The sequence below is a fragment of the Euleptes europaea genome, chromosome 3 (genome assembly GCF_029931775.1).
Source record: "Euleptes europaea isolate rEulEur1 chromosome 3, rEulEur1.hap1, whole genome shotgun sequence".
NCBI classification, from domain to species: domain Eukaryota; kingdom Metazoa; phylum Chordata; class Lepidosauria; order Squamata; family Sphaerodactylidae; genus Euleptes; species Euleptes europaea.
The window spans coordinates 16,067,860-16,079,917 of record NC_079314.1 but is presented as its reverse complement, the minus strand read 5'-3'; the positions used below and the strand labels follow the sequence as shown (position 1 = coordinate 16,079,917).

Sequence of the window (12,058 nt, the reverse complement as noted above, 5' to 3'; positions counted from 1 at the left end):
TCAGCTGAGACCTGATGGCACTTTACACACACACACACACACACACAGTCTGCCTCGAGTCTTGTTGAGAAAGGCAGGCTACAAAGAAAGCAAGTCAATAAATAGTGCGTCTCTTACGATTGTTTTTGCAGGCCACTGCCAAAAGGTCTAAAAGGTGCAAGAAACAGTCACTGCGGGGGTTCTTGGCTGACTGGGGTGGGGCGGGGGGCTGGAGAAGGCCACTGAGCATGATTGACTTGCACGCGCAGCCCTCTGGTCGGCCACAAGCTTGGGAAGTGCCTGACAAGTGCTGGCCCCTAATGCCAGCCTCGCGTGAGCAAACCTCACTTGCAACAGGCGTGCTCGAATAACCGCAGCAAAGTCTCAATGGACTTCGAATAGGGCTGGTAGCACAAGGAGCCCCACAATTCAAGCACAGAACTCCAGCATCCTCTGTGGCACTGCAGCCTGTGGGGTGGTGGTTAGAGCAGGGGTGTCAAACATACAGGCCACGGGCCGGATCAGGCCCCTCGAGAGCTCTTATCCGTGCTGCGAGCCAGCCGAGGGGGCCACCCTCCCCCACTCTCAATCTGAGCTGGCGAGGCATCGCCCGGCCTGAACAAGCGGCAGTTAAGTCATATCCGGCCCTCGTAACAGCTGAGTTCGACACCCCTGGGTTAGAGTGTCAGATTTGGATCTGGGAGGCCAAGGTTCGAATCCCAGGCTCTGCCACGGAAGCTTGCTGGGTGAACTTGGGCCAGTTACTCTCTCAGCCTAACGACAGAAAAGTCTAGCAAAGGATTAAGTAAAGTGTCTAACTGCTGGCATTGTAACTCACAATGCACGTCTCTTAAACATATGCTTTGCGTGTGTTCATTTGTGGGGGTTTTTTTGGGGGGAAGAACTTATAAATTATATCAAATTTGTATTAGAATGTTCATTGTTTTCATTAGAATGTTTTTGAGGATGCCAATGTACATTTAAAGTAACTGCCCGTCTCTTGGAGGCTAACCGATGGTCAACGGAAAAGGACCCTCCATACCTTTACTACAACTAAAAGATCTTTCCTTTATCCCTTAGAAGCTCCTTGATCCATTGATCTTGAGCAGCGTAAATCTAGTGTTTGAGGGATATAAGGACTGAAACAAATCTTGCCACTGACAATGTAGCCTTGGGATCCCTGTCTCTTAATAAAAAAGGCATTACGTCAGAGACAGAGGCATTAGATTTATATGTTAAAAGGTGAGAACTAAAAGATCTGTATGACAACACTGGAAAGAGAAATGCCCACCTCTGGTGCAGCAATGGATTGAAGCTCTTACAACTTCATTGATATTGCATGGCATAGAAACGACAATTGCATATGGAATTACTTTCAGATAGATGGAAACCTTTTACAGAAACTTATGTGTAGATCTATTGTTATATTTTTGTCTCTGCTTTAGAAATAACCTTTTTTTTTCTTTTTCTTTTTTAACTATTTTGTCGCTGGATTTTCTTGTTCTTTTTGTATCTGCAGGGCACGCCAAAAACTCACCCCAAGCCATTGATCTCATCGATGGGAGAGACGTAATCGTCGTCTTCACTGGTGAGGCCGAGCTCGGAGCCGTAGCACTGGTGGACGATGTGCCAGAGTTCTCGGGGCGACAGCGTCTGGGGAGACAAACGGGCATCAAAGGAAACGCAGAGGAGAGACACCGCAGGGTGACTGGCACAAAAGCCATCCGGGGCTATCAGAATGCCCGTTGTTTTGGGCCATTTTCGTGCCACATTGTTGACGCTTTTAAAATAACATGGCTTTCTTACTTTTGCTCTCCATTTTCCTCACAGCTCATCAGAAAAAAAAATCTTATCAGAAGCCGGAAGACACTTCTCCATGGTGGCAGAAAGAAAGCAGAGGGAGGGGCGCTCCCTCCCCCCCCTCCATCACGTGGCTGTTTGGGCAGGAAAACGCTCCCACTCAGGCGCGAGGTGGAGGCGAGTGGGACCGCTCCACAGAACAGATCTTTCCAGAAGCTTACAAGTCTAATCTCTGCAGCCAGCCAGCGCAGTCCCATGTGGGACCGCACAGGAACCACGATGAACCCAACATTCAATGCCAATTCCACTTTCAGAGTCTCTCCTGCGGTGGGCATAAGCATCGCACATCTAGTGCGGGCAGGAACCTCGGCGGAACACCCTTAAAGCATGGCAGGGCGGAGTCCCCATCACCGGAAGAGGCGCAAGTTACCATGCCCTAGATGACTCCCACGTCCGCAACGTGTTGGTCCGTACCTTTTCTAGAAGGGCATTCTGCCAGAGGCGGAAAATCAGCATGAAGGAGCGGTCGCGGGCCCCAAACGATGTGAAGAAGTGCTGTGGAAGGTCAGTGAGGAGGAAGAGCGTGAGATTCTTTCAACCACAAATAATACAAAGAATAAAGGTGGCCGTGATGAGTATCGACAGGTTCTACCTACAGGTTCTACCTACGGGAAACATGTAGTAGGGAAGGGAAGGGAAGGGAAGGGAAGGGAAGGGAAGGGAAGGGAAGGGAAGGGAAGGGAAGGGAAGGGAAGGGAAGAGAAGGGAAGGGCCCCCAAAATTGGACTTCTCGAGATCCTGGAATGCATTTTAAACGTTTTTAATATCTATCTATCTATCTATCTATCTATCTATCTATCTATCTATCTATCTATCTATCTATCTATCTATCTAGAATATATTTTATATATTAAGATAGATAGATAGATAGATAGATAGATAGATAGATAGATAGATAGATAGATAGATAGATAGATAGATAGATATAGATATTAATATTTAATCTATCTATCTATATCTATAGATATAGATATATTACAAGTTTATATTTTGCTCCCATTTGTCTTGGTTCATATGAAACCTGGCAGGAATATTTGAATGCAATTCTTGCATTTATTTAATTAGATACTTATACCCTGCTGTTTCTCCCGAATGGGGACCCGAAGTGGTTGACATTATTCGCCCCTCCTCTATTTCATCCTCCCAACAGGCGTCAACCCCCCAAATTCTGCCAGCATCTTTCTAGCCAACCTGCCACATCCTGCTACCTCCGAGGTGCAAGCTTACCCTCTGGCCCACAACAAACACTGCCTTCTTGTCGGGCTCAAAATAGACTTGTAATTTTTTTTAAAATTTACTTTCCAAAATTTTGACCATGTATTTTTGCCCTCCTGGGGCCACCAAGGAAGCCAGCAAAATTAAAAGCCACATTACAAAATCTCATCTTAAAAAGCCACCCTAACTAGCAAACGTGTCATTAAAACCAGAACTAAATACAAAACACAGAAATGACAATTAAAACACTGGGGGGGGGGGAGGACATGAGGCTGGGGGTTCTAAAGGTGGAACTGCCAGCATTTTACTCCTCTAAAAACCAATCGAGTGAGAGCCTGATCCGACAAAGGAGCCAGGGGAGGAGATTTAAGCCTCCACCCCACATCATTTTCCTGTTCTGAAATGGCCCTGCAGAGCCACCATTCATTTATTTATAGCCATTCATTTATTTCCATCCTGCTGTTCTCCCCAGTTGAGACGCCGCGTGGCTTAGAACTTCGTTTCCCCCTCCTCCATGTTCTCGCAACCACAACCCTGTGAAGTAGGTTAGCCTCAAAGTGTGTGACTGGCAAAGCAACGAATCGAGCCCGGGGTCCCCCAGGATCCATGTCCAATATTCTACCCACTATACCGTGCTGGCTCTGTACTGCTGAGCTCAGGACCTTTGGGAGTAAGTCGGAGGAGGAGGAGAAGTAGAAGTAGTAGTAGTAACAGTAGTGGTGGTGGTGGTGGTTTTTATGCCCTGGTTTTTTCTATCTTTAAGGAGTCTCAAACCAGCTTACAATCGCTTTCCCTTCCCCTCCCCACAACAGGCACCTTGTGAGGTAAGTGAGGCTAAGTGTGACTAGCCCAAGGTCACCCAGCTGGCTTCATGTGGAGCGGTGGGGAAACCAGCCCGGTTCACCAGATTAGAGTCCGCCGCTCTTAACCTCTGCACCCTGCGGGCATTAATACGATGTGAATTGTTGCGAGATTTCAAAGGACTGAGACCAGGCCTTGTTCTTTCTTTGAACTCTCTTTGGTTCTCCTTCCCATAAGCCTTTGCGAATATGCTGTGAGCAAAGCAGGACTACAGCTAAACATCAAGAAAACAAAAGTAATGACTACAGGAGAATTACACAACTTAAGGTTGACAAGGAGGAAACTGAAATTGTTCAAGACTTTCTGTTCCTTGGCTCCACCATCAACCAAAAGGGAGACTGCAGCCAAGAAATCAGAAGGAGATTGAGGCTGGGAAGGGCAGCCATGAAGGAGCTAGAAAAGATTTTGAAGTGTAAGGATGTGTCCCTGGCCACCAAGACTAGATTAATTCATGCCATCGTATTCCCTATTACTATGTATGGGTGTGAAAGCTGGACAGTGAAGAAAGATGATAGGAAGAAAATAGATTCCTTTGAAATGTGGTGTTGGAGGAGAGGGTCACGGATTCCGTGGACTGCCAAAAAACCAAACCAGTGGGTTCGAGATCAAATCAAGCCTGAACTGACCCTAGAAGCTAAAATGACTAAACTGAGGCTGTCGTATTTTGTTCACGTCATGAGACGACAAGAGTCACTGGAAAAGACAGTCATGCCAGGAAAAGTTGAGGGCAGCAGGAAAAGAGGAAGACCCAACAAGAGATGGATGGACTCAATAAAGGAAGCCACAGCCTTCAATTTGCAAGATCTGAACAAGGCTGTCAAAGATAGGACATTTTGGAGGACTTTCATTCATAGGGTCGCCATGAGTTGGAAGCGACTTGACGGCACTTAACACACACACAAGAATGCCACGCCTTGGAGTTGCCCTTTGGTTACACTATTCCAGACGTTCCAGAGCCTAGTTGTACTATCCTTAAAGTCTACACATCCAAGAGACAGCATTATCGGGGATTATCCTTGATGGTGACCTGACAGGGGCCCGACGACCTCTGAGATAAGGCCGGAGGGCTGGACGAAGGGTGTAAAACCATCCAGGCATGAACGAGCAAAGGAAAAAATAGAGGCAGCTTTCCAGCCCTGTTCTCAGAAATTCCCTACCGCATATCAATTCAGTGTCAATTTATTACGGTCGTTGACCAGCAAAGCAAACATTCAAGAAATTAACATTGATTAAAAAAGGAGAATCTAACAATACACCTATTGGTAAAATATTCAAAAGAATTAAGATTTGATCAGAAGGTATCAAAATATAACAATATACGTAAAAACATCGATTAGAATACAACACTGACAATAAAATTAAACATTTACATTAATAAATGTACCCATTCGGTTACCCATTCCATTTCCCTTATCAGAGTTAGACCAAGTAATTCTGAGCTTAATACCTAGCCTTGCATACTTGGCGACTTTGTCCGGGCAGCAGCTCCCCAGGGCCGTTTTGGGGCAGGAAAAGAAAGTGGGGGCTTTAAAAACCAATCCCCAACCTTGGGTCAAACTGGGTTCTGTATGCCTGACCTTTAGAGGGTAGGAAAGGCATAAGGACAGTGCCGGATTTGGGTGACGAGAGGCCCTAGGCTATTCCACTTGTGAGGCCCCTCCCAACCCCCCACCCTCCCAGCTAGAGGAAGATGGAAGAGTGTTTTAAACAAAATTCAGTGAAGCCGAGGACGACGACGGGTGTTTAAAACCCCACAATTCCTCCTGTAAAGCAGGGCTTCTTAAACTTTTTCTACTCGCAACCCCTTTTGGCCCGAGAAATTTTTAAGAGACCCCGGGTACATCGGTATATGAAATAGGTATACACAGCAAACATTTACTGATAATAAATCGTAAAGAATTTTGTTTTAAAACAATTCTTTTACTATTGCCAATTTTTTCGCGACCCCCACATTCAGTGACGTGACCCCATATGGGGTCCCGACCCACAATTTAAGCTTTGCTCTAAAGGTTTAAGAAGCTTTGCTCTAATATGCTATTGTGGGGGGCGGGAAGCATAAAAGTTAAAATTAACACTGTCAAAAACTTTTGCAAGAACCGAACTCTGTAAACATTTTGTGGAATAAAGCAGGAATTTTTAGGGAAATGAAATTATTCTGAAACGGAGTGCAAGGAACGTTACTGAAGGGTTCTTTAGAGACTACGGCGCGTCATGACAGCACGTGTAAGGAAGGCCTATGACAGTGTCAAAAATATTAGAGACCTCGGCCAGAGGCCCCTTAGATTTTGAGGCCCTAGGCTTCAGCCTGCCAAGCCTATAGGTAAATCCAACCTGCATAAGGAGCTTCATCAAGGGAACTCCAAAGCATCGTCTCTGTTCGCACCCAGATCTTAGTTACCAAGCCTTCCTCTCCTGCAGTTCTAGGGGCAACGGTGGTCTGGATTGAAGCAACCTGGAATAACAGCATCCCACTGATTTTCTGTGGACGACTGCTAAGGAAGATTAGAATCCTGACGTCCCCCAAATGCATGCGTCAGAAGGTGGGAGGGGGGCATCATTTTTGCCCCTACTTAGCCACTTCCACAGCATTCAACAAAGGGATCAACCGCTATTAAAGAGTAGCTCCTTCACGTCAAGTGATACTCGAGTAGCCAGGTCCCCACCGGTGGGAGATGGGAGGGTAGGGATGCCAGATCCAGGCTGGGAAACTTCTGGGGATTTGGGGATGGAGCCTGGGGAGGACCGGGACCTCAGTGGGCTACAACGCCACAGAGTCCACCCTCCAATGCATCCATTTTCTCCAGGGGAAGAGGAAGAGCAGGTTTCTATACCCTGCTTTCCTCTACCTTAAGGAGTCTCGAAGCAGCTTACAATCGCATTCCCTTCCTCGCCCCGCAACAGGCACCTTGTGAGGCAGGTGGGGCTCAGAAAGTTCGGAGATACCTGTGACTGGCCCAAGGTCACCCAGCTGGCTTCATGTGTAGAAGTAGGGAATCGAGCCAGGTTCTCCAGATTAGAGTCCCCTGCGCATGTGGAGGACTGGGAATAAAACCCAGTTCTCCAGATTAGAGCCCGCCGCTCTTAACCACTACACCACACTGGAACTCAACTGATCTCTACAGTCTGGAGATCAGCTGTAATTCAGGGGGATCTGCAGGTCCCCCCTGGAGGCTGGCATCCCTAAGTGCTACTGAGAGGGCCATGATCCACCACGTGGCACCCCCCCATTCTGATCTGTACCGCGATCCCTGTTCGCCCTCGCTTCTGGACATTGCCTGTCTGGGGGGAGACCCGGGGAGCCGAGCCCTCGACGAGAGACAGCTCGCAGAGATCAAGACCGCGCCCGCTGCAGAGACGCAGCTGGAGTCGGCAGAAGCACATTCTCTGGGGTGAGGGCGGGCGGGCACCGGTCAGCAAGGAGGTACCAGGCAAGGTGCCCGGGTCCGCTCAGTTCCAAAGGGGGTGAACTCGCTCAGCACGGAGAGGCGATCGGCAGAACAGGCCGGGCTGTTCCGCTTGCATTCTCTGTGGCTTTGCCTTCCAAAAGCGGCCAGGGAACAAAGGTAGGCAGAAAACAGAGCGCACCCAGGAAACCAGGACTCGATCTGCCGAGACATTGTTCGCAGAGCACATCAGGAGGCGGAGGAGGGCAGGGCAGCACTAGGCAGCTTTGGCTAGAACCTCCGGCTCCGATCTTCATGCTTTCATATACACCCCTTCCTATAAGGCACTGGTTCCCAACCGGGGGTCCACGGACCCCCAGGGGTCCGCGAGAACTAAATTAAGGTCCGCGAAACAAAGTTATAAACCCACAATAAATTAATATTTTCAATTAAAAGTTCTCTATTAGAATCATATTTGAATATATTTTTATAAGTTTAATGTTTAACTAACAGTTATGATTAAAGTTTATTTTCAAATTCTCGGAATTTTTATTTTGAACCTTGGGGTCCCTGCACCGAACAAAAAAGTCCTAGTGGTCCCTGGTCAAAAAAGGATTGGGAACCACTACTATAAGGACATTTAGAGCCACCAATGTATCCCAGGGCACGGTGCATTGTTCCTGATCTGCAGCAAAGTTAGGAAGGCTACCCATTGGGGAGGCTGAACTGGATGAAAAGGAAGCACACAAATGTTTTCAATAAATAAACAGAATGCAGTGCGCGGTGCGGGAACGTGAGCCATAGCTATCAGATGGGGCACATCAGCCGGAGCTGGGGTAGGCGGACTTTTGTGCTGCACAATCTACTTTTCAAAAAGAAAACACCAAGGTATTGTAGAAGTAAAGCACTAGACTATGACTGGGGTAGGGGGGCGGGTTCAAATCCCCACTCGACCACGAAGCACGCTAGATCACCTTGGGCTAGCAGGGCGGATAAAAATCAATGGCTTTTTTTTAAATCTGATTTTTTAGATTTAAATCGGATTGTTCTGATTTAAATCGGATTTTTTTTAAATAAAACGCTTTCTGAGGAAGAATCTATCTAAAGATGGTTTTCGGTTTAAGATACATTACAGTCCAAAGGTGTATTTCATCATGAAATAAGGATTAGTTTTTATTTATGTAGCATGAGGCAATGCAATGTTTAAAATTTTTGTTAAATGAATTCCATTAATCCGTTCCCAATGTCCTGCTCTTCCAGAGGTTTGTGTAAGATTATTTGGGGCCAGTTTTTCTATCTAGAAGATATAATCACAGATGCTTGGTTTTGCAGTTCTCAAAACCGAGAATTTGTGCTGCAGAGATAACATGCCTCTTCTTCACGGCATAAATGTTACAAAATAAACATACAGAGTTGAGAAAAAGACCCTAATCCCATTGTTCCTTTGCAAATCTATGCACACAGACTCAACCCCTTACCTTTTAAGTGCAAAGTTTAAAGAAGTTCATTGAATAGAAGATTGTTCAGAGTGGAAGAGATCTCTACAAGGAGCTCAGTGCGAGGAGGCAAGGGACAAGCAGTGAAAATGACAGTGAAACCTTTTGTGCAGGATACTCCGCAAGTCTTGGGATCTTTGTGTGTATAGCCTGAGGTTTATCATATTATTCTCTCCCTAGAGGAGAAAACCTATATTGGCAGCAGGCTGTAAAAGTAGGGTTGCAAGGTCCCTGTTCGCCACCGGCGGGAGGTTTTTGGGGCGAAGCCTGAGGAGATCGGGATTTGGGGAGGGAGAGACTTCGATGCCAGAGTCCAATTGCCAAAGCAGCCTTTTTTTTCTCCATGTGAACCGACCTCTATCGACTGGCGATCAGTTGTAATAGCAGGAGATCTCCAGCTACTACATGGAGGTTGGCAACGCTATGTAAAAGAGACCCAGTTTGAGAATATTTTAATGAATGGGTAAGGAGGGCATGTGTGCAAAATGCAAACACTGCAACAAAGAAATGCAAGACCTGGCGGCTAGGGTCGCCAGGTCTTTTCGCCACTGACGGGAAGTTTTGGGGGCGGAGCCTGAGGAGGACGGGGTTTGGGGAGGGGAGGGACTTCAATGTCATAGAGTCCAATTGCCGAAGTGGCCATTTTCTCCAGGTGAAATGATCTCTATCGGCTGAAGATCAGTCGAAATAGCAGGAGATCTCCAGCTAGTACCTGGAGGTTGGCAACCCTGCTGGTGGTCCAAATGAAACAGCATCATGAGAAGTGCTGTTTATGTAGAAAACCACGCTGTAAATATAATTTTACTGACCAGTGATTTAAATCATGAAAATCTATTCTTACTGACAAGTGGTTTAAATCATGAATTAAACCAATTTGATTTAAATCAAATCCACCCTGTGGGCTAGTCACTGACTCTCGGTCTGCCCTGCAGCAGAGAGTTGTCTCGAAGATAAAATGAGGAAGGGAACCAGCTATGCTGCCGTGGATGAGACTGGAAAAACAAATTAAAAAACTGGCGGAGCAAAAAGGAACGCTTAGACTGTTAAAGCCTCAGCTACACATAGTTACAGGAAGGGAAGCCACAGAGAAAAACAGCTGCCAATAATCCAAGAGCAAGCCTTGTGCAGATTTATGCCGGTGTGCTAAAAAAACCATGGAGGGTGCTCCTGTGTATATTTATTGGGAGACCGAGTGGGTGCCCACTTCTTAATAAAAGGGAGGGGCCGTTGCTCAGCGGCAGAGCATCTGCTTGGCATGCAGAAGGTCCCCAGTTCAATCCCCGGCATCTCCAGTTAAAGGGACCAGGCAAGTAGGTGATGTGAAAGACCTCTGCCTGAGACCCTGGAGAGCCGCTGCCGGTCTGGGTAGACAATACTGACTCTGATGGACCAAGGGTCTGATTCAATATCAGGCAGCTTCATGTGTGCTCACGGGTGACACAGAACCGCCAGCATTTCAGCTGTGGAAACTTTATGGATTATTAATCACCACGTCAATTCTCTGTAACGCTACACAGTATTGTTTCCGTTATGCAAACAGGGTCTCTTGCGCTGGCTCTTTGTCCATCTCTTGCTCCGAATCTTTGTAAAAGGTGGCAGACCCCGGCGTGACGTTCTCCATGCAGATCTGAATGGCGTTGGGGATCAGCTTCCGGCCCACCGGAAAATGGCAGAAAATGGTCCAACCATTAACCCACCTGCCCATCCCTGAGCTAGAGAGGCGGTTCCAGATTCTCCCCACACTGCAAATGATTTCACCTGTGGTCACCTGACTGGTCCCTTTGAATCACTGAATCATACAGTTGCACGGGACCACCGGGGTCATCTAGCCCAACCCCCTGCACAATGCAGGAAATTCACAACTACCTTCCCCCCACACCCCCAGTGACCCCTACTCCATGCCCAGGAAAAACAAAAGCAAAACCAAAAAAGCCCTCCTGGATCCCTGGCCAATTTGGCCTGGAGGAAAATCCCGAGTGGTGATCAGCATTTCCCTGGGCATGTAAGAGAGGGCCACGTGAGCCAAGCATTGATACAACTCTTCCTGCCCTCCCTCTCACAATCTGCCTAAATTCACAGAATCAGCATTGCTGTCAGATGGCCATCTAGCCTCTGCTTAAAAACCTCCAAAGAAGGAGAGCCCACTACCTCCCAAGGAAGCCTGTTCCACTGAGGAACCACTCTAACGGTCAGAAAGTCCTTCCTAACGTTTAGCCAGAAACTTGTTTGATTTAATTTCAACCCGTTGGTTCAGGTCCGACCTTCTGGGGCAACAGAAAACAACTCGGCACCCTCCTCCTATATCAGGGCTTCTTAAACTTTTTCCACTCGCAACCCCTTTTCGCCCGAGAAATTTTTACACAACCCCATGTATATAGGCACATAAAATAGGTATACAAATCAAACATTTACTGATAATAAATCATAAAGAAACCTTTTACTCAGTTGTTGTAAGTTATCCAGGCTGTGTGACCGTGGTCTTGGTATTTTATTTCCTGACGTTTCGCCAGCAACTGTGGCAGGCATCTTCAGAGGGGTAACACTGAAGAACAGTGTCTCTTAGTGTCAAGTGTGTTGGAAGAGTAATATATATAGTCAGAAGGGGGTTGGGTTTGAGCTGAGTCATTGTCCTGCAAAAGTATCAAAGGTAATGTGCTAATCATTGTCCTGTAAGTATCAAGATAATGTGCTAATGAGGGTGTGGTATGTTAATGTGGAACCATTGTATCCCGAAGTGATCTGTTACCATGTAGAATCCAAAGCTAATCTGCATGGCTATTGTGGACTGTAGTCTGTTAGTCTGGAGTTTTTCAGGACAGGAAGCCAAGACAAGACACTGTCCTTCAGTGTTACTCCTCTGAAGATGCCTGCCACAGCTGCTGGCGAAACGTCAGGAAAGAAAATACCAAGACCATGGTCACACAGCCCGGATAACCTACAAGAACAGATGAACTCTGACTGTGAAAGCCTTCGACAATATTTTGAAACCTTTTACTGTTGCCAAATTTTTCGCAACCTCTACGTTCAGTTACGTGACCCCATACAAGGCTGTGACCCACAGTTTAAGAAGCTTTGCTCTATATGACAGCCCTTCAAGTACTTGAAGACAGTGATCATATCACCTCTCAGTCATCTCCTCTCTCTTGCAGGTAACTCTCTTTCATCTGTCTGATCCTTCCAGGGTGTTGCTGGCAACGAGAACAACCAACCTCACGGGCCAAGGCTCCATATGCCATGCAGGCTCAGAAGGGCCCTTTGGCAAAC

General features: G+C 46.9%; 1 protein-coding gene across 1 annotated transcript in view; it reads right to left on the bottom strand.

The window, feature by feature from the left end:
* The window catches only part of GRAMD1A (GRAM domain containing 1A), a 55,486-nt gene that overhangs the window by 23,626 nt on the left and 19,802 nt on the right, over window positions 1–12,058 (bottom strand). Inside the window, exons 7-8 of the mRNA XM_056845776.1 lie at window positions 2,254–2,334; window positions 1,517–1,632 (exon numbers count right to left, since the gene is read on the bottom strand). Coding sequence (XP_056701754.1) covers window positions 1,517–1,632; window positions 2,254–2,334 — 197 coding nt within the window. The remainder of the gene's footprint in view (window positions 1–1,516; window positions 1,633–2,253; window positions 2,335–12,058) is intronic.